General features: G+C 34.5%; 1 protein-coding gene across 5 annotated transcripts in view; it reads left to right on the plus strand.

The window, feature by feature from the left end:
* The window catches only part of KLHL13 (kelch like family member 13), a 245,621-nt gene that overhangs the window by 179,669 nt on the left and 42,581 nt on the right, over positions 1-23,371 (plus strand). The window contains exons 1-2 of one of the 5 annotated variants that reach the window (XM_066249686.1): positions 1,211-1,293; positions 1,781-1,893. The exons of 2 other annotated variants lie outside the window; for them this stretch is intronic. In XM_066249686.1, coding sequence (XP_066105783.1) covers positions 1,796-1,893 — 98 coding nt within the window. In that variant the 5' untranslated portion in view covers positions 1,211-1,293; positions 1,781-1,795. Of the gene's footprint in view, positions 1-920; positions 1,294-1,657; positions 1,894-23,371 lie in introns of those variants that run through there. 2 more of the 5 variants (XM_066249687.1, XM_066249685.1) reach the window with 2 other exon arrangements.

Here is a 23,371-nt window from a genome sequence, read left to right on the forward strand (position 1 = left end):
TATAGTTCTGGTATATTAAATTATATATTTTGGAATTTTTGAAAGTAGTATGTTTCTATAGAAACATCGATCTGTGATTGTTTGAATACAAATGAGAAAGCTTCTTAAGGACTAAATTTAGAAATTAGTAATATTTTGGAAAGAGTATCTGAAAGCCAACTACTGAAGTTCGAAGCACAAGTTTATTGTTTTGATACAAACTTGAAAGTGAATATGAGCTCTTTGTCACTACAGTAATTGTTGTTTTTTAAAGGCTGTAGCTTTAGTGTCAATGGCAGTCCGCCTTTATTGAGCTTTCACTGATGAAGAAAAATAATTCTGTTTTTAGGTAGAAGTGGAAGGGTGTACAAACCTAGATATTTAGTGATGGTGACTTGCATCCCTTGGAAGTAAAATTTTTCAGCCTGAAAATAAAGAATTCAGGATAATACCACTTGTCCTATTTTCCTGTGTTAAAATTGTGTAGAATATTTGTGAGTCTGGTGCTTTAAGTAAATATTTGGAACAGTCACTTTCAAGGCACTCCGGATGCTGTTTTCTGGAATTCTTTTCAAATAATGTAGACGAACCCTGTCTTTTCCATTGCTTTCATGAAATACCTCAGGCTGCCTTTGCCAGCAGCTTTAATTTTTGAACCTTCTTGTCAGTCAGTAACCCCTTGAGGTTACCGGACCACTGCCGAGCCTTGGAATGGTCCCTGCTGGACACCTGCTCGGCCAGTAGCATTGATCTCTCCTCTAGGCAATTTGTGAGCTGTTTGGGGGCGGGGAAGGAGTGCTGGGGTGAACGGGAAGGGAAAGGAGGAGAGAAAAAGGGGAGGGCAGCATTGAATTAGATCGTTGATAGCGTCCTTCAGAGGACTGCTATTAAGAGCACGCTACTCTGTGCTTCTCTGCTGCAGAAGACAGAGTGATGATATTCGTGTTACCACAGCATGTTGTCAATGTGTGAGATTTTGCTCATCTCGGCTTGGAAATAAGAATAGGGAGAGGAGAGCAACTTGAATCAGAAGCTACTAGAAGAACGTGCAGAGTTCTGCAGCAGTTTATATTTGTTCTTACATTTTGCCTTCTTCTAACTGGAAAACTGACTGGCATTTTTAAGCGGGCTTTTCCCATAATGGCATTCTTATATTGTGTGGCCAGAGCTTGCACAGGAGGAAAGCAGGCTGCCGAATTTAGTCACTGATCTCTGTTAGCTGTGGCCTAAGGCTATGCTGAGGTTTATATCCCATTTGTATTGTTGCAGCTCAAAAGAAGAATGTTCAGAGGATGACAAGTGTATTCTGAGTAGGTATGTTGTTTCATTTTCATATGAAACCCATCCATTTTTTTTTTCCTGCTACTATTGGTCAGAAATCAGGTTAATAGATGCAGAACATAGTACCTCGCTGCAGTATCCCTGTTAAGGTAGAACAATGGTAATGCCAGCTTAAAGCAATACAATAAAAACAAAACCCTAGCTGCTTTTATTAAATAAAGCTGCATTGTGTGCTATGCACAGTGCAATCCTAAAAAAAATATACTGCAGTCAACGCTTTCCTAACGAGGTGGCACTATTGTTGAGTTAGAACGATAGAATGATCATATTGCTTTAGGGGACAGGAGGATTTAAAGGAGGTACTTTGCAGCCCTATTTTACAGATTGGAAGCATCGGTTTAAGGGCACTGGCAGAATCGTTTGCTTGTTCTCTGCGGCAGCCACTGCTGTGTCAGTTCAGTGTGGAATGGAAGTCCTAGTTGGTAGTCTGTTATGGAAACGCTGTTTACTGTTATTGTAGTACCGTGGTGACAACATGCCATTGAAATGGAAAACGAGCTCTCCTGCTATCTGGAAATTCCCAGTTCCTGTGCTTAAAACATCCAGGTCAACTCCACTTTCTCCAGCATACATGTAAGTGAGAGAAAATAGGATATTAAAGTGGGATCTCATTCATGAATCAACCTTGTGGCAAAAAGGGGGTAAAAATCCCAAACAGCAACATCCAAAATATGCACAAGATTAAAAACCTCAAGCTTGCTTACATTAAATATATTGGCATGGCCACATTTTACCTTTGTTTTGTTTTCTTAGGAGTTTGTTTATTTTTATTTAAAGTGCCTGATAGTAATCTAATTACTAATATGAAAGTCTAGAGGTGTACCTAAGGAATTGCATAAGGATAAACTTGAATCTTTTACACTGGTTGATGTTTTTTATTTTTTATTTTTGTATATCTGAAGTACTTAGATGACTTCTTTTGTGCAACGGCACAAAAAAACTGCTGATGCTTGCTGTTGTGTTGTGTGAAATATGAAAATGCTTTCTATAAGTCTTTGATGAGTTTGAAACATTCGGAGTTAACACATCAATAAGAAAATGAATCTTTTAAATAAGACTTTTGTACTTGAGTTGTGTATGAATATTAATATGTTTGATATATCTTTCCTAGTTTTATAATGGTTCTGAAGTGCAAGTTTGAATTAGTGCAAATAATAGCCATATGAATAGTTATTTATACGCATGGAGTTGAAAAGTGTATTATAGAAATGCCTATTTTAGAAATTTATTTTAAATCAATATATACTGAAATGTATTGGGAGGTCTTTCTAAATTTTTGAACATCTTATTTTTTAAAGTGTTGCTTTAAAAACAAAATCCAGGAGATATAATAAAAATATGTTTTTAAAGAATTGTCTGCGATTTTTTTGTGTGTGACAGAAAGAGTGAGGGAAAGCAGGACTTTAAAAAAATAAATATTAGTATGAGAAAACCTTTTGAGTATAAGTTGGTCTTAACTGTGAGGGTTCTCTTTAAATATTTTTCTGTAGGAGAGATGTGGAAAATTTTTCTTGCTTTAGGTTAATTGTGTGACTAGAAATCTAGTGAGGTACCGTTTTATTACCTAGTTTTTATTTTGTATGAAGTTCAGAGACACAATAGTGACTGTCTAGTTCTTTGAACGGCAGTCAGCTGTTGAGGAAGTAAGTATGCTTGTGATCTCAGTCCCGAAGAAGTGATTTCCTGGAAAGCGCTGGAAAACGAGGACATTTTACAGTTAAATCCTGTCATCATTGCATTTTCCAATTTTCAGATACCCCTTCTTAAACATGCTTCAAGTGATTTTATCTGTGTGGAAGCGAAACTCTTTTTCCTATAAAGTTAAAAATTTAATTTATGTTTGCAAAGAAAAGAAATAAATCAGCTATATTTGTTTCTCAAAAGCTGTAGTCCAAAGCATAAATTATTGGAAGTGACAAGTTAATGGAACTCCTTCAATAATTTTGAGAAAATGGGATGTGCCTGTTGACTTTAGGAATCTTAGCTGGTGAGAAATGGCTAAAGGTTTACTAAAAGCAAGTTTGTCATCAAAACAAAGCACACGTCCCCAACTAACATCAGTCGGTTATAATTAATGATGTTTTCTAATGATTCTAGTATTTCAACAATATGTTACTGTCCAAAAGATCCAAATTACAGCTCCTATTGCAACTTCTTTGCAAATTTTTAGAGATGGTTAAAATATGCGTATATTTGATTAATTCATACTAGCCACAAACTCATAAAGCTTGATGCAACATCTTTAATGAACCAGTTTCTTCCTTTTAAGTTTTCACTTCTTTAACCTGAGGATGTGAATGAATTGGCTGAGATGATAGAAGCTAGAAAATATCACAGCCCTTGAATGTTGGCAGTAATAATTAGTAGTACAAATATGCAGAATGGAAAATTTTATTCTAAGAGCCAGTGTTAGCCTAGATTCTTTTGATATTGTGATGGTCTATGTTATTAAATTGGCCTTAATTTATTTTCCTTTATAAATTAATGCAAGGTTTGAAATAGTATGTAAATATACAGAGACACAATCTGTTAAATATAGGAAAAGACTAGCTCGAGAAGTTTATATCAGGTTTTAAAATACATTTAGAGTTCCTTGCCTTACTTGGCCAGAAATGAAAATATCATCATGTGTAACACATGTTGTTCTCGTCAGTGCTTCTTTATATTTCACAACGTCTACATACAAAATGATACTTAAGTTTGGTATTATTTTCACTCTCAAAAATTATCAAGACTAAGTTAGAACAGTGGGTCAAGTAGCATCATATTTGCTCTCACAATCTTGCTGCTAGCAAACAGGTTAAATGGTTATTTGTGTCTTTTGGGTCTAAAATCTTTGCATTGAAGTGGAATACATTCAGGCACTTTGATAAAATGTGGATGTTTTAGAATATACTTATGAAATTATGCAGACACATTTAAAACTGTATCTTGGATATAGAATTCTTCACAGTTAATAAAGCATCATTTTGTATGTTTGCTTGTGTAGCAGCAGCAGTGGTGTCTAATGTGTTGTCATTACTTACTATGATCTGTCAAATACACAGTATGTGGTGTTCATTAAAGACAGGTACTTTTTAAAGGACTGAAATTTCAGTATAAAATATTTTTGATTGTAGTAATTGAGCAAGTACAGAAAGAATGTAAAGGCTCTTTATACACTCAGTGTAGGTGCTGCTTAGCTAGATAGAGTGCTTCCATTAGTGAAAGCTACAATGTGGAATGTTTTACTTAGTGCAAACATTGAACAGAAAGGTTATTTTTCCTTGTGGGTTTAAGGTACAAGTTTTTTTCTTTCTGCTTCTTTAGAAGTTGAATGACAGTTGAAACTTCTCCGGTATCTTCAAGACTTGATGATAAAGACAATGTTTTTGAGAATATTAAGGGAAATAGTTTTTTATATAAAGCACTTTTCACAGCGTGTTCTAATATGATTTGGGAAGAATGGAGTATCTTAAAAACGAAAGATTTAGGAAAAGAATCCTTTGGCCTCCAGATAGCTCGATTACCCAATACTTATTGGGTAGTCAGTCTTATTTCAGCTTCAGTTTTGACAACTGTCAGGGTCGTGTGCCATCCATGTGGGATTCTGAAGGGACTGTCTTGATAGAAATCTGAGTGACATGTTTGTGTTCATTCTGTTCAACAGTAGGTTGAAGTTCATCCTTAGCCTGACGGAGGATCTCCTGGTCAGTGTAACTGAATTAGTAAAGACTCTGCTCCTGACCGCTGTAAACCATAGAAATCAACCTGTCATTTTGCCTAAATTAATAAAACTAAAAGGACACTCTCATCTAAATGGTTTTCTGGTGCTTGGGGTATACATTTTTTTAAAACAGCAAATGGTTTCTTCTGGCTAATGTTATAGGATAAATGTATTGTTTGATTCTAAGGACACATGGAAATAAAATGGGATTAACACAGTGATCCTTTTATCTCTTCTTTACTAGCAGTAAGTTTTGATAATAATGGTGTGGCAATACGAAGTAAGACAATAGGTCAGAATTAACTAGCTAATTGTAACAGGGAATTCTAGCAAGACAGACACTGTGAGATATTTTCTTAGAATTTTACCCTTCTCAATCTGAAAGACCATGACTGTAGAATGAGTGTTAGTAATTAGACTTTTTCTTTTTGGCCAATGCACTTGCATTCCGTTAGCTTCCTCTTTGCAATGATTTTGTTTAATATACAAAATAAATTTATAGTAAATATCAATAGCACAGTATTTTATAGTAGTTGTTTTCTGTCATTTCATCATTAAAATTTAGTATCTAGATTTCCTGAGAAAAGATTATTCATAATATATAAACGTTCCTTGTTTTTGGGTGATTCAAAGGATAGACCAAATAAAAATATATATGCATTTGCATGATTTTTTTTTTTGCTTAATCCCTGCACCTTTTTCATCCTAAGAACTTTAATTAAAAAATAACTATGCATTTGCCAAATTTGACATTTCCATACCTTAAGATTGTCTTTTTTAAAATTAGTGAATGAAACAGAACCTGTGGTTTTATATATATATCTTTTTTGTTTAGCAAAATGCTTCTTAAATTGATCATCTCAAATTCAAAAAGAATATATTTACTTTCACAATTATCATACACATAAACTTTTGTTTTGCATCTGCTTAATTTGTTTTTAACATCTATGATTAATTTAACAAAATTATGTGTATCACTAACAGAAAGAACACCTAAGAGCAATTTCGTGTTAGTTTGTAACTTTTGTGGCATGTTCTCTGGGAATTTCCATTGTCTGAGTTTCCAAAAGGGCTAGCTTAACACTTATTCATAGAAAACCATAAAGATAAAAGTGACCTTAAAGGTCATTTAGAGAATCCAATCCCCTCTTTAAAACAATAATCCTTCCTCTGACACCTCTGAAAGATGGTGATATATCTTCTCTTTGATCACTGGCAGTGACAAAGAGCTTACTACCTCACCAGGGCAGCACCTTTCATTCGTGGACAGCTCTTTCGTGCATTGAGCAAAATAAATTCTTCACATCTTTTATTTCCTGGTCCCAGTGTTGCCTTATCAAGCTACATAGAAAAAAATATCTATTTTCTCCAATATGCACAAGTCTAGAAATCTTCTTTTAACCATTACTCATGTGATGTGTTTTCCAGACCCTTTACTCTGCCGGTTGTCCTCACCCGGGTATTTTTTATGTTAACCTTTATATGAGATACTATATCTGAATGCAATACTCCCTATGTGGTCCAACTAGAAGAAGACACCTCTGTTCTTTTATACAGATGTTCTTGTCTTTCCGAGTCGGGGTCTATATTATTTTTTAATTGTAGGATTCACACTGGACCATGGTGAATTTAGAGTTTGCAAACTTCCTTTTCAGAGGTTTGCAGTTGGATAGCTTACTCTTCATAGTCAGTGTTTAATCTTTTAGCTAATTCAGATCTTCTAGTCTGAGGAAGTGTGGTATGTGAAAGTGAAGTTAAAATTGTTTTAAAGCCTGTTGTGTCTGTCTTTTAAAAGAGCTCATAACTATTTACTCTAACTGAAGAATACTGACTGCACACAAGAAACTTGCAAGACAGAAAGGCAGTATTTTTGATGCTTTCAGAAATTTCCAAAAATTTTTCTTGTTAAATAATTTATCTAGATTCATTTTTTTATGCTTCAATGAGGGTTGCTGCCAAATATCCCTCAAAAAACAGTTGCCCCAGAGGGAAGAGAGACAGAAATGGAAATCTTATACCATCATGGGAAGTCTGGAGTTACTAAGAATTCTAAGGATTCCAGACATTCTCCGTGAAACTTAGAATATTTAGAAGAGACCTAAGTAGGGCCAAGTAAGGAGGAGGGAAAAGAAGGAAGTAAGAGATAGGCAAGCATTTGTGTTAATGACTTTCTTACTTGTGGTTAAAGAGTCAAGAACTATAAGCATTGTGTATGGTACTTTAAATTGAAATGACAGTCACAGTGTATATTGCTTTATTTCCTTAAGACTCTGAGAAAGAGGTGTTGTCAAGTGAGATTCTTGGGGAATTGGGACATAAAGAAGTTACTAGCAATCTATATAGTTCTTAGTTCTTTTACCATTACATTATATAATGAGTTTATAATATTTACAAGTTACTCACTTCCTGTTTTGTACCAGCCATCGGTCTCCTGAGTGTTAGGGGTACAGCTCTTGCAGTCATTCAAAAAGACTATTCTTTGTCTTCTATCCTGTCTTTGTTAACAAATAATTTAATTGATTAATTTTATTGTTGTGAAAATTCTGATCCAAGATAATCAGGTTAAATAACATGCTTGTTTACTGTACCTTCAGTATTGATAGTGGGTTTAATGGCAGTGAAAACACTACAGAAGAGAAATGTGTCTGGGCTAGATGAGCAGACGGGAATTAGGGAGAGATACTAGATTTTAAAATGCATATTACATAGGACAGAAAATTATGCAATTTATCTTCAACTTGATAGTAACCTTTTTAAGCAAGAAGAACAGACTGCCATCCTTTAAGTTGGACAGGGTTGAAATGCTTTATAGTGCGCAAGGGTACATATTGTTCCTTCTAAATAGCAATAATTTGATCCTGGACCATAAAGTGTAAACTTAGTGAAAAGTAAAATTATATTGTGTTTCTAATTTTAGTAAAATATTTTCACAGGCATGAATTACTACAGGTGTATGTTGTTTTTTTTACCCAATTTTGCCATATTTATAGTATGGTAGGACAAAAGCATGCTCAACTTGTTGAAGAGTACTTCTTATGATACAGTTCAATGGGAAATGAAGTGTTATCCTTCTATAAGAAAAATGTAATTAAAAACAACTTTGAGAACCCTAGGAGCATAAATCTTGAATCTAGCCTATATAACAGATGTAAATTTCATATGGAACTTATTTATTTGCAACTAAAAAATTGTCCTGGTTTAGAATAGTTAAATATAATATAGTTTATTGAATGATACTATAAAAGTCCCAGGCACTTTTCAGGCTGCCTCCCTAACATGGTACAGGGGTAAGTCTTCTCTCTCTGGTTTACACACAAGGGCACAGTGTTCAGGGAGCTTAATTAAGTTGCTCAATGTTCCACTTCAAGTAAGAGCTGACATGACAATTAAAATTCAGTCCTGTTTCATTTCAAAGCTCTTAACTTCTCTAATGCCTTTTTTGTTTTTACAAACTTTTGCTACTTGCATGCTATCTATTAAATAGATAACACTGACTAGAATTACATGAACAAAGAAGTATGACACATGAGAAGACTTTTTGAATTGGGTGATGATATAGAGAGACATTAGCTTTACAATATTTGACAATACTGTCAAGTGTTGATGTGGTAGAAAATACCGGGGCAGTTATCCTTACTTACTAATATGATATCAGGATTAAACTCAGTGTTTCCTATTTCTCTCTCTCTCTCTCTCTCTCTCTCTCTCTCTCTCTCTCTCTCTCTCTCCTCTTTTATTTCTCTTGAAACACTGTTCTACCTTCACTGGCTACCCATCTTTCTCCCATGCTTATTTTCCATCATGGACATTGCTGTAGCTGGTGTGCTCCTTTTAGCACTGTCCAAGGGTATTGCCCAGTGAGGATGTTTAGAACTTTTTTGTGGACATTACTGTCCCATTACTTAATAGTATGCAAGGACTAAAAAAATGCAAATCTCACAAAACTCCATGTATTAATTTTCTATTGCTGCCATAACCAGTTACTGCAAATAATGACTTAAAACATCACAAGTTTATCATCTTACAGTTATTTAGGTTGTAAGTCTGGTCTGGGTCTCACTGGGCTGAAATCAAGATGTCAGTAGGGCTACATTCACTTCTGAAGCTCTGGGAGAGAATCTGATTCTTGCTCATTTGAGTCATTGGTAGAATTCAGTTCTTTGCAGTTGTAGGACCACCACGGTTCCCATTTTCTTGCTGGCTGTAGGCTGAGGGTCAATTTCAGATTCTAGAAGATGGCTGCATTCCCTGGCCTGGTGTTCCCTTTCTCCAACTTCAATGTCAGCAATGGTAGTTTTTTTTGTTTTGTTTTGTTTTGTTTTGAGAGGAGAGAGACAGAGAGGGAGAGAGAGAGACAGAGAGTGAGAAGGGGGGGAGGAGCTGGAAGCATCAACTCCCATATGTGCCTTGACCAGGCAAGCCCAGGGTTTCGAACCAGCGACCTCAGCATTTCCAGGTCGTCGCTTTATCCACTGCGCTACCACAGGTCAGGGTTTTTTGTTTTTGTTTTTGTTTTGTTTTGTTTTCACAATAATCTCTCTCTGACCCACTCTTCTGCCTTCCTCTACCACTTTTAAGGACTCATGTGATTAGATTGAACCCATCTGGATAATACAGGATAATTGTTCCACATCAAGATCCTTAACCATAATCATATCTACAAGGTCTCCTTTGTCATGTAACTGCATATTCACAGGTTCCAGGGATTAGAACATGGACATCTTTCAGAGACCATTATTCTGTCTACCATGTTCTAGTTGAAAAGAGTTCTGTTAGGTTTATGCATGGAGTGTAAGCAATTGTCCCAATTAATCCAGTGGTTCTACAAATTTTGCATTCTTGTTATTAAGCTATATTTATTAATCACTGTGCAAATTGTTTTGTTTTTGAAAATTACAATACTTTAAACACAGCACTACCAGTTCTCAAACTTTACAATAATGATTAATGATTTACTGGAAATATTATTAAAAAGTAGAATTATCCAGTGACAGGGTTATAATCTGAGGTTGTGTTAAAATTATCATGAAAACAAAGTCTACTATTAGAACTTTTATTATGCTCTAAAGTCTATAGAATATGCACCAATGAATTGCACATGTCGAATTTACAATTATGCACAAACACATAAAATGCAGATATGATTTCAAACTAAGGTACTAGTCATTTAAATACTTTATTATTTACTTGTGTTTTTAAAAATCAGGCTTTTTTTGAGATGGTTTGCATGATCCAAGTCTCCTTTTAACAGCAAATAAACATTAGTGCCACCTTTTGAATAAAATCGTGGAATTCATTTTCTTAATCAAGTTTTATATAACAAGCAGAAGCCTTCCAGATTACTCCATTGATATCAGAGCTGTCTAAAAACTACTACAGTGAGTGTATAATACAAGTTGATTGATGTCAATTGCCTTCTATTGTATTGATGAAGAAAAAAATTCAAAGAACTCTGCATTGCTTCCCACATTCTCAACATTTTCAGTTTATGCACAAGGCTGTTCAGAATAAAACATAAAGGCTATAAGAAAATAATAGTTAACAACTAGCAGGTCCTCACATGTCTCTGAAAAATCATACATATGCTACAAGTTGTTGAGAGAGAAACTTAAAAATATTCAAAACATATTACAGAATCAGTGACATATGATTATGTGGTTGTTGCTTTGCTAATGTGTTTCAGTGCTTGGTGCAAGAGGAAAATGCTGAAATTCGGATATTAGTTAGCATCTATTGAGTAAATAAAATAATAGATGAGGACTGTTTATGTCACTCAGTATTGATCATAAAACCTTCAAGTTACTGTGGCCTGAAAAGTGACATTTCTAAACTTGGAGGTGAGTGGAGGAATGTTCTGAACTCAGAACAAGTTATTTAACTCTCTAGACACTGCTTCCTATTATGGAAGGTGCAGGGACTTAATTTTTTTACATTATTATTATTTAAAAGTTTTAGATTACTGTATTTTAGAGCACTAAAAATTTGAGAATGAAACATTATGAGAATGATAGATTGGAGTGGCAAGTTCTGTTGAGTGTTCGCCAGCAACTGGGCTAACCTAGTGGTATGCCATCCCTTGCCCCTCCCCTCTCTCTCCCTTCTTTCCTCCTTCATTAAAGTCTCTCACTGCAGGCCTTTCTAAAGATTCTTAATGACCTTTGCTCTTCATTTACAACTTGTCCTGTAACATCTTCTATTTTTACTTTTTGTTTCCCTGATTTCAAAAGTAAAGTGCTTTTCACTGGTCAACCATGGCAGCTCATAAAAAGCATGATTATTGTACCCAAGGTTCTTTGAAACCAAGAGCTGGAAGGAACCTTAGAAATCACTCTTTGTCATACCATTGCACCTTGAAAAAGAATGTGGTATTTATTTTGGATGACTTTTTTTCCATCTGTGTATGTTTGTTTGTTTTGGTTGTTCGTTTGTTTTTTACAGAGACAGTCAGAGGGATAGATAGGGACAGACAGACAGGAACGGAGAGAGATGAGGAGCATCAATCATGAGTTCTTCTTTGGAACACCTTAGTTGATCATTGATTGCTTTCTCACATGTGCCTTAACTGTGGGGCTACAGCAGACAGAGTGACTCCTTGCTCAAGCTGGCGACCTCAGGGTCTCAAACCTAGGTCATCCATATCTCAGTCTGACGCTCTATCCACTGCGCTACTGCCTGGTCAGGCTGTGTATGTTTGTTTTTGATGATTTAACCCATTCCTATTTTTCCCCCTACTAGGCCTTTATTCCTTTACACAGGGGATTGTTACATCTTGGCACAACCTAAACTGAATGCTAAACTTTCATTTGTATTCCATCCATAGAATGGGCTAATGAAAAATAGATCACTGCTGTCAAAGTGTTAAGTAGCCTCTTTATTATTTTATTCTATTCCATCAACTATATTACAAATTAATGTTTAAAATCAATTTACTAAAAAACTTCAACTAGGTTTTTCTTTATACATGTGATTACATCACAACTCTTCTCTTATCCTACAGTGAACCATGTTCCTAATTAATTCAGTTTGGTCTAGCTTTCATTTGGGTGGACCCCCAATATTTGAAATAGAATTTTGATAAGTATTTGGAAGTTCTTGGTTGTGAATAGATCATCCCATCCCTTAGAATCAGCAAATTGAAGTGATTGTCATCATTATGTGCACTTTCCTACAAGGGTTGTGTGCATGTAATCATTTCTGAATGATTCACGCTAAACAAAAGTTTATGGAACTGCAAGCAAAATTTTGATCTTAAGTAGACTGGAAACCTGAGCTCTTTAGAATATTTTTTATAAACAGATTGATGAAATATATAGATAGATGCAATTAGAAATTGCCTTTTTTCAAATGATGAGATGCACCATCACATCATCATAAATCTTGGCTTTCTTTCATATAATTATAATTGCAGATTATAATTTTGAACAATGGATATTGTTTGATTGATGATTCAGCCTTGCAGATAGGCAGATCTGGGATGAGTAATCCTTTAAGATAAAATAATAGTAAAGAAAGTTGATGTTATTAATTTTTTTCATTTGATGCTTGTATGCCAAACATGAACTCATATACTTGTGTATTAGGGATCAAAGTTTACAGTTACTTTTGTTACTGTGGTTCACATGAATTATAAAATATGGTATTTGTTAGTAGACGGTGTTAATAATTTCTTATTCTTTATGTCATTTAGTCCTTTGGAAAATAATTATTTCTTTTACTGTAATTTTTTTTTTGCAAGCAAATATCATTCCTGCTCTTTGTTTACCTGTCTCCTCCTGAGATGCCTGGAACATAGTAGGTACTCAATAAATGTTGAATAGATGAATAAATTTAGAGAGTATAGTTTTGAGGTTTGTAGCCCTGTGAAAATCACTTCGCTTAACAGTGTCAAATTTTTTCATTTGTTATATGCAGTAGTCTAATATGTTATATACTTGTTAGAGAGCAAGTTTATGAAGAGAACTAATCCAAAATTCTGATTCTGTTCCTTGCTTGCTGATAAATACCATGGTGCTGTTACAGACTGAATGTAATTTTAGTAGAAACAATTAGCCAGTGACCAGACTACTTTAGTCATGGTTCATCAAATTATACTTTGATAAAGAAGATAAGATTATAATCTGTCCCAAGACAGCAACTACTCTTAAATAGGTTTTAAATTTTTTAAAAAAATTTTGTATTTTCACATGTCCTTTTCCATAATGGAGAAAACTAGATAAATTTATGTTTTAAAGAAAATATGTTTGCACTTATATGATAAAAAGAATGACTCACTATGAAAAAAAGAAATCTGACTTAGAGTTTAGGAGAAATAAGTTTTCATACCTAAAATAGCTTCAATCTAATTGCAAAGGTTTAGAGATATTTAATTTAAATTAAGTACATTTTTCATTTATAAAAATAGTTAAGTAAAGTGGCTTTTATACATTACTTGGTTAACAATAGAAAAATTGCATGGCTATTAATAAAAAAGAAAATGACATGTTCTAAAGCAAAACAATTGATAGTTTTATTCTCTAATCATTAAAGATATATTTATTTTGAACTATTTGCTGGAATAAATGATTAGTTAGGAGAGTTAGTTCAAGAAGCTATTGAATTCAAGATTGTGGCATTTAGGTTTTTTTTTCATTTTTGTGCTGAATTATCTTCTCTTTAAAATAATTTTATTTGGAAAATTAAATTTAATGGAATGACATTGATCAATAAGCGTACATAGGTTTCAGGTAAACATTTCTATAACATTTGTACTCTTGATTGTGTTGTGTGCCCATCACCCAAAGTCAAATCAATTTCCATCACTGTATATTTGTCCTTCTTTAGCATTTAGGTTTTGTTCAGCATGAAGTGAGGAATCATTGAATCCTTAACAAGGAAGTGACGTCTAGAGCTATAAATACAATCACAGTATGGGAAGAAGATATACTGTAACAAATATGTAATTTATATTAATGACCAAATCCAAATGAGAAGTATTAGATACCAGAAATTGTAAGGGCAGTGAGAGTGGAGAGGTGGTGAAAGACAGGAGCACAGTAGAGAGATAATCAGTAGAACTTTGACAGTTGAGTGGCATGGAATATGGGGGAGAAACAAGAGTCAGAGTTGACTGAAGTAATTTAATGATAATAATTTTCATTTTGGAATCCAAAATATCCTTTCTATGGCTCTCTTGAATACATACCATCTAGATACAGTTGAGATGCCTGAACTTTATTTTGACTGACCAAGCTTCCAGGAATGATCAAGAACTGTGTCATCAAATTCATTTCTGGAGAGAGTGCCTTTAAATAAACCAATTTTCTCATTAAAGCATGAGCTATGAAAAGACTGGATTGTGGAGATTTGGAAATGACTTATTGCTTTGTAGGTGGTAGTGAGGATAGTAACATTTACAGGAACATTTTCCAACTAGCCGGGCAAACTTTTAAAACTTGGATTCCGCTGTTCTCACCCATGCGGTGATGCCTCACGGTCTCCTTCTCACTTGCACTCTGAGAGTCAGAAATTATAAATTGTTTTTTAAGGACTGTGTGGTAGGAAGGAAAGGAATGCATCTCTACTTCTTGCTTAATATCCCTTTCTGATCTTTATCAAAAAATGATCAAGTCAGTACTTCATTACTACTTCACAATTCATAGCTTCAGCAAAAACACATACACATATAGTCTGAAAAGGCTCCAATTATCTTCTATTTAAAATTCCTGCTTAAATGACTGAGAAGTGTGCTTGGTGCTTACTCTGTCATAGTGTTTAAATGGTATGGTTTGCCTCTATCCTTTTTTGAGTTCTAACCAAGCATATATACATACATACATACATACATACTCTTTAAAGCAGAGGTCTTAATGTTCCTAAAAATGAACACTTTATCCCAAAGTAACAAACTCCTCAATGAATTGCAATTTGCATCCACCCCCTCAAAAACAAAAACAAAAAACAGTCTACCTTCTAGGAAGTAATCATCAGTTTAATTAAGAGTATTTAATATTTTGGGAAAACACATATAATCCTGGTACATAAAAAACTTTGCCCAAAGGACTCCCTCCTTATTGTTACTGCATGATGGACAAATTACTTTTAAATCAATTTTTGTTACATTAGCAGAGCTGTCTGTGTCTAGATCAGGGGTCCCCAAATTTTTTACATGGGGGGCCAGTTCACGGTCCCTCAGACCGTTGGAGGGCCGGACTATAAAAAAAAGTATGAACAAATCCCTATGCACACTGCACATATTTTATTTTAAAGTAAAAAAAAATGGGAAGAAATACAATATTTAAAATAAAGAACAAGTAAACTTAAATCAACAAACTGACCAGTATTTCAATGGGAACTATGCTCCTCTCACTGACCACCAATGAAAAAGGTGCCCCTTCTGGAAGTGTGGCAGGGGCCTGATAAATGGCCTTGGGGGGCCGCATTTGGCCCGTGGGTGGTAGTTTGGAGACCCCTGGTCTAGATCATAAAATTGTGTTGTGATATGGAACTGAGCAGTATAGTTGTGTAGATAAAATAGTTGTCTAGGAATGTAATAACATGATGGATCCTGGTGGCATTTTTAGGAGAAAAATAAACCACTTCTGGGGTTCAAGACTGCATTTCTACTCTTAGAATATGCTATTTGAACATGGAGATAGGTGAGTGGCTATAGGTGGTAGTAAAGATTTTTTCCATTTCCTAACAACCTGGGAACTTAAGATCAGCAATGGTTATGTTTCTTTATGGTAAGTATAGTACAAGAAGGATAACTCCAAGTATTATAACAAAAAGAGAAATAACAACAAAAAAGTTTTATGACAAAAAAACCTTGATGGTGAGGCAGTTAGTTATGTACAAAATAAAAATAATTTTAATATGAAAAATTTTACTTGTCAGACTCTTTGCTTCCATAAGCTCCATATATGAGATTAGCTTGAGAAAACTATCCTAAGTGTGATTCCCAGAGTACTTGAGTTATGATTCTGTCTTCCAATTTTTCTTTTTGTATTACCTTCCCCTGTCTTAAAAATATGGTCATCGTATTTAAGTACTGATTTGATTAAATAATATCAAATATTCTATTAAAACATGACTGATTTGACAATGACTTTTTTTTTTACCTCATTCATTGAAATACTTAGAGATGCCTCTTGGTCATTGCAAAATCAAGGTTGAGATTTGTTATATATATATATATAAAATATATATATAAATATATATAATATATATTAAAGGAATATTTATTTTTTATTTATTCATTTTGAGAGAGAGAGAGAGAGAGAGAGAGAGAGAGAGAGAGAGAAGTTTGGAAGGAGCAGGAAGCATCAACTCCCATATGTGCCTTGACCAGGCAAGCCCAGGGTTTTGAACCAACGACCTCAGCGCGTTCCAGGTCAACACTTTATCCACTGCGCCACCACAGGCCAGGCTTTATATTTATATTTATCAGAGGCTTTAAAGACATAGAGTCAGTGGTACTCTTAGAGCTTCCAGGTATAATTCTTAGAACGTGGAATGCAGTTGGCTATTTATAAGTTTGAAAGTCTTGCTCTGTTTTTTCCATATTTCATTTTTAAAGATAAATAAATATTTCTTTAAGACCTGGTCATGAATTTCTGACTTTGTGAAGTTGAATATAACTGGGAAATTTAGAAAAGATGTAAAAGGATAGGCGTTTTACTACTTGATTAGTGATTCTCCTGTTCCCAAAGAGATTTGTCTCAGTGATTTCTAATTGGTTTTGAGTTTGTGTAATCTGCCTTTATAATCAGCTCAAATTAGATAAATTGGAGGTTTACATATTTAATGAACTGAAATTTTAGGCAGGTAATACCTGATTTCTTTAATAACATGCTTTTTCATTGAAATGCACCATAACACAGTAGTCAAATTTCAAAGTTGGTGAGCTACAGGTAGTAGGAGTAACAAGCTCCTTTAAAGAAAGTTGGCTTGGGCTCCAGTTTTTTCATTTGGAGTTTGAAAAATGTGAAGGCGTGTTCCCTTGTCAGATATAGCTAGACTTCTCAATGGGTAGGGCTGGGACTATTAACAGTAATGGGAGCACATGCTGTTTTCCCTAACCTACAAGTACATATTGTCATCTCCCTCGCACCACTACCACTTGCCTACTCTCACCTAATATGACTTCTTAAGACCAGGGAACTTTCTTTCTCTCTCTCTCTCTCTCTCTCTCTCTCTCTCTCTCTCTCTCTCTCTCTGTGTGTGTGTGTGACAGAGACAGAGAGAGGGATAGATAGGGACAGACAGACAGGAAAGGAGAGAGATGAGAAGGATCAATTCTTCGTTGCGGTTCCTTAGTTGTTCATTGATTGCTTTCTCATATGTGCCTTGGCTGTGGGCCTTCAGCAGACTGAATGACCCCATGCTCAAGCCAGCGACCTTGGGCTCAAGCTGGTAAGCTGTGCTTGAACCAGATGAGCCTGTGCTCAAGCTGGCGACCTCAGGGTTTTGAACCTTGTTCCTCAGTGTCCCAGTCTGATGCTCTATCCACTGCGCCACCATCTGGTCAGGCCAGAAAGCTTTGACTTAGATTTTTTTATATGGTAGATGTGGAATCAGCATTTAAAAATTTATTGTTTTGGTTACTCTTTTATTTCTACTTCAAGTATCTACCTACCTACCTAATCTTTCATCAAAAGAAATGGGAAAAATAAGAAATAGTTGATAAACTGAGTTTCTAAACAGAAGAATTTTTTTGGTTTAGATGAATGAGACTTGATGTAATTTAATTGGTATATGGAGTTTAAAAGAGGAAGACAGAAGTTTTGAAATATAGCAGATAGAAGGAGCAAACATTAATTTTAAAGGTTTTTCAAGGACAGAATTGAGATATCCAGTGTAAATGCTTTATGATTTGGATAATTAACTTTCATCCTGTTATAGTTATCTAGTGGAGTGTCATTTGTCATTCCATTTGTTTAGCTCCATTTCCTCATCTGTGTCATAGTGCTATTTCTTCTTTTTAATTTTAATGGGGTGACATGAATAAATCAGGGTATATATGTAAGGAGAAAACATCTCCAGGTTATTTTGACATTTAATTATGTTGCATACCCATCACCCAAAGTCAAATTGTCTTCCATTACCTTCTATCTGGTTTTCTTTGTGCCCCTCCCCTCCTTCCACTCCCTCCTCCTCTTCCTCCCCACTCCAGTAACTACCACACTCTTGTCCATGTCTCTTAGTCTCATTTTTATGTTCCACCTATGTATGGAATCATACAGTTCTTAGATTTTTTCTGATTTACTTTTTTCAGTCAGTATAATGTTATCAAGGTCCATCCATGTTGTTGTAAATGATCCGATGTCATCTTTTCTTATGGCTGAGTAGTATTCCATAGTGTATATGTACCACATCTTCTTTATCCAGTCATCTATTGAAGGGCTTTTTGGTTGTTTTCATATGTTGGCCACTGTGAACAATGCTGCTATGAACATGGGGCTGCATGTGTCTTTACATATCAATGTTTTTGAGTTTGGGGGGTATATACCCGGTAGAGGGATTGCTGGGTCATAAGGTACTTCTATTTTTAGTTTTTTGAGGAACTACCATACTTTCTTCCATAATGGTTGTACTAATTTGCATTCCCACTAACAGTGGATGATGGTTCCTTTTTCTCCACAGCCTCTCCAACACTTGTTATTACCTGTCTTGTTGATAATAGCTAATCTAACAGGCGTGATGTGGTATCTCATTGTAGTTTTGATTTGCATTTCTCTAATAGCTAATGAAGATGAGCATCTTTTCATATAGTGCTATTTCTGTGATTGTGATGGGTGGCTTTGGAACTCAGAATCTGTTCTTTTAGATGTGGATAGTAGCAATGTAAAGTTCTCCCTAAATATGACTTGAATTACATCCTAGGATATGTTATCTCCTTACCCCATATGCATTGGAAGAATTGCATGAGATTTTTAATATTGATACTATTTTTATGGAAATAGTGGTAAAAATGAGTAATTTTAAATTGAATTAATTCAACCAGAAAATGTCTTGCCTATAACAGAATGTGACACTGTGAGATCCAATTTGTATTTATAAATTAAGCACTGGAATGTCCATTGCTTTATGGTCTCTCCTCTGCTATTTTTCATTTTTAGGCTTCTTGTAATGGGAACAATGTGAGCTCTGGAATCAGACTGGAGTTCAAATCTTAGTTAGCAGACTCATGGTGAGGCCTTCAACTCACTTCAGTTTCCTGTCTGTAAAATGGAATTGTTGTGAGGATTAAGTAGTATGGAGACCATGTATGGCAAAATGCCTAGTGCACAGCAGGTACTGGCTAAACGATTTTATTTCTGTGTTAAAACTTACATCAGCTATTTGTTAATGTGATCTTAGTTTAAATGTGACAGATATATGCATCTAAGGAAGCTTCTTAACTTTGGAAAATCATTTGAACTTTTTTTTTCTTTTCTGTGGGCTCTGGTATTGCTGCAGCAGAAAAGAAAGCCTTGGAAAGATTAGCAGCTATTTTATATCATCCATGGAGAGAACTCCATTACTGAATTCATTACAAGTGGACAATAACATATAGTTGGCCCTCTGTATCCCCAGGTTTTGCATCCTCAGATTCAACCAACCATATTGTCAATCTAAATCTGTATTTTGATTTGAAGTTGGGGATATGGGGGGGCAATGGTTGTGCATTGTTCTATGCCATTTTATATGAAAGATGGAAGCATCTTTGGATTTTGGTGTCTGGGTGGAGGGATCCTGGAACCAGTCCCCTGCAGATACTGAGGGATGACTGTACTTATGTCATTAAAAAAGACAAATAACTGGCCTGACCTGTGGTGGTGCAGTGGATAAAGCGTCGACCTGGAACGCTGAGGTTGCTAATTCAAAACCCTGGGCTTGCCTGATCAAGACACATATGGGAGTTGATGCTTCCTGCTCTTTATCTATCTATCTATCTATCTATCTATCTATCTATCTATCTATCTATCTATCATCTATCTATCATCTATCATCTCAAACTCTCTCTTCTCTCTAAAATGAATAAAGTCTTAAAAAATTTTAAAAATACAAATAACCAAAGCTTAATCTTTTTCTTAAAATTTTTTTTGATTGATTTTGGTGAGAGAGGCAGAGAGAGAAAGAGAGACAGGAACATTGATCTGTTCCTGTATGTGCCCTGACCGGGGATTGAACTGACAACTTCTGTGCATCGGGATGACAATCTTAACCAACTGAACTATCTAGCCAAGGAAGCTTTATCTTTCTTAATTCCTTTTAGGAAATTCCTTCATTAAGTAGATATGGTCTTCATAGTCTCCTAAACAGCAATTAATTTATATCTTATTAACAGAACTTGCTGTGATGTTTTAGTTTCCTTGTGCAATGATATTGTAAATGATGTTTTAGTTAGGATCTATCTTTCAATATTTTAAGTTTTAACTTTTTAATCTTTCTTTTAATGAAACTACCAAGCTTATTTTATACCTGTCAATTTCAAGAATTGGAAATTTTCTTTCTGATTTTTAAAAAACTTTCCTTTTTTTTTCTTGCCTCAGTGGAATTTGATTGAGAAAGAGAGAGAAAGAGAGAGAGAGAATCATTTAGTTTTTTTTTGGAGTTGTGAAAAGGATAGTTAAGATTCCAAATTTGGTGATGTAAGAAGGTTATTAATATCTTTAGAATTCAACGTAGTATGCATACTTTGAATCTATAGGAAAATCAATGGAAAATGACTTCTACCATCTGAAGTTTTTAAGTTATTTCTCAAGAGTGGAAGGAAATACCTCGACAGATTTAGCACTCAAATTCAAATGAATATGAGAACAGGTGGCTAAATTTCTTCTCCACCTGCTATGCCACTTTATCACAAGAAATGTTTCATTTAGCAAATGCTGCTGCTAGCAGCCACTTCCCTGTTTCAGAGCAGATAAACAAATGGAAGGGGAATACTTCTTTGAAGAAAATTATTTTCTTGACTTTCTTTTTAAATTGTAAGTGTGAGAAATATGTATTTTATTTTCTGGGGGATGGGTGGTGGACAGCATGCGTCAGTGCCTTGACTAAGCAACCCAATTTGTTATATACAATTTGTTGTATACCTTTCTTTCTTTCTTTCTTTCTTTCTTTCTTTCTTTCTTTCTTTCTTTCTTTCTTTCTTTCTCTCTCTCTCTCTCTCTCTCTCTCTCTCTCTTTCTTTCTTTCTTTCTTTCTTTCTTTCTTTCTTTCTTTCTTTTTTTCTCTCTCTCCCCCCCTCTCTTTTTCTTTTTCTTTCTTTTTTCTTTCTTTCATTTTATTTTGTTAATATTGCTGTTCTTGCATACCAACCTACTGGCACTGACTTTCAATTATGATAACATTGTTACTCTGGGAAATAATATTTGTAAAATACTTTTGACACTACTAAAGCCTCTGTTCTTTTATTACAGTGGAATTATGTTATAAGAATATATTTTTAGATTTAACCATTTTGTAATGTAATGGTTGCAAGCAAAAAGAAGTGCTATGAAACTGATTAGCAACTAACTAGAGAAAAATTAAAGAGGTTGTTCATGTGCTTTTGACTTCTTAGCTTTTCTCTGATTCACTTTTTTCCCTTCAAAAATCAACATAAATACAGGACAGTAGGAGAACAAGTTGACAACTACTTTGATAGTCTTAATCTGTGCTTTTTTCTGCGAGTACATAGATCCTACTAGCATTTTTTGTTCACAGCACTGTTAATGTGCTGCTTTCCATTGGGTGTAAAAAGTTAACTTGTCAGAGCATGTGTTGGAAGTTACAGTTTCTCCACCAAGAAAAAGCAAGTATTTCATGTGTTTCCATGCTAAAAATTTCAAAAAGCACTAAAATGTCGCCTTTTTGTTGAGGATGAAATTTGACCACACCTGACTTTCTGTGTAACATTAAACTGCTGCTTGCTATGATAGGAACTAAGAAATTGAAATGCACAGTTTATGTTTTATGAGTGGATACATCATTTTTTTAAAACACAAAAGTACTCATTTCAGTGGATTTTATGGAAATATATATATATTGGCATTGAGAGTGATGAGTTGTTGGATTTGAGGCTTTGGAGCCAAATGATACAATTGAGAGATATTCTTCTGTTTTCCACATAGCATGCCACCAAGCGTGATTGCTGTAGTGAATTCAAAGAGTTTATAGTTCTTTATAGAATGCCTGCCAAATTATGACCTTTACAAAACTACTCATTCTAGAAAACATTTGAACCATTTGAAGTTGACAGAGCTTACTTGGTGCAACCCACCTACCAAATTGTACACACAATACACAATCCTTTATTGTCATGGTGTTCAGTATAAAAAGTAAAAGATTATACAATTGATGATTTAAAATTTTTCATTAAAAAATCCATTTGGATGAACAGTACTGTACAGATTTAATACATGGCTTGCACTATCAATGTTGAGAGTAAATCTACCACTTTACTTTTTGATACGTTCATATGTTTAAAGGTGAAATCTTTGCTTTAATTTGCATATTCTGGAATACTAATGTGGTTGAACATTTTTTCTGTTAACCATTTGTATTTTTATCTTTATGAATTGTCGGCTCATATCATTTACATATTTTCCTTGGGGGTAATTTTTAAAACATGGAGGTTTTTGAGGTACGATTATAATGTTAGCATCACTCTATTGGTGTATGTCAATTGCTTAGACTTTCTTTCTTTTTTTTTAAATAGTGGTAGAAAGAAATGCCATAGTGTGTGTATGCTCAGTTTGACCACCTTTGCAATTATTTCAGTAAAATGGTCAGATGATGTGCTTCGAAAAAGTAGTTGTTCTCTTTGAGCAAGCACAGTTGACTTTCATGCTCTGTGGTTGGTCATTGTTTAGAAAATAAAAGGTGTTGAGTCTTAGAGGGATGGGAGAGTGTTACCTGGTAGCTATATACAGATGTTGTAGGGAAAATACTTGATTTTTAGAAAAAAAACTGATGAACGCAATCTATGGCTAATTTTATAGTGTTGATGAAATGGAACTTTTGGGGCAGGATTAGCTTGATTCTAAGTTAGCATGTAAAAGTGAGTTCACATAACAATAAGTTTAAGCAGAGTTCAATTATTATTCTTAAGTGAGTTTAAATAGAACAAAAGGTTTCCTGAATAACTGTCTTATAAACTTCAAAGTCATTATCTACTTATCTACTATAAACACTTGCCTTTTTAAATTGATGGCCCATTAATTAATGATATGAAAGCCAGCCATATTATTTTGCCAAGAAACAAGAGAGTTATTTTATTGTTAAGTCGCCTTGGAAATATTAGTTATTATTAATAATCTTATTATATTTCTTACTGCCAGCACTGCCTCATGGATTCAACTCTCAACTGGGAAGTTATTTAGAACATGAAATTGCTTTAGA

The sequence above is a fragment of the Saccopteryx bilineata genome, chromosome X (genome assembly GCF_036850765.1).
Source record: "Saccopteryx bilineata isolate mSacBil1 chromosome X, mSacBil1_pri_phased_curated, whole genome shotgun sequence".
In the NCBI taxonomy this organism is placed as follows: domain Eukaryota; kingdom Metazoa; phylum Chordata; class Mammalia; order Chiroptera; family Emballonuridae; genus Saccopteryx; species Saccopteryx bilineata.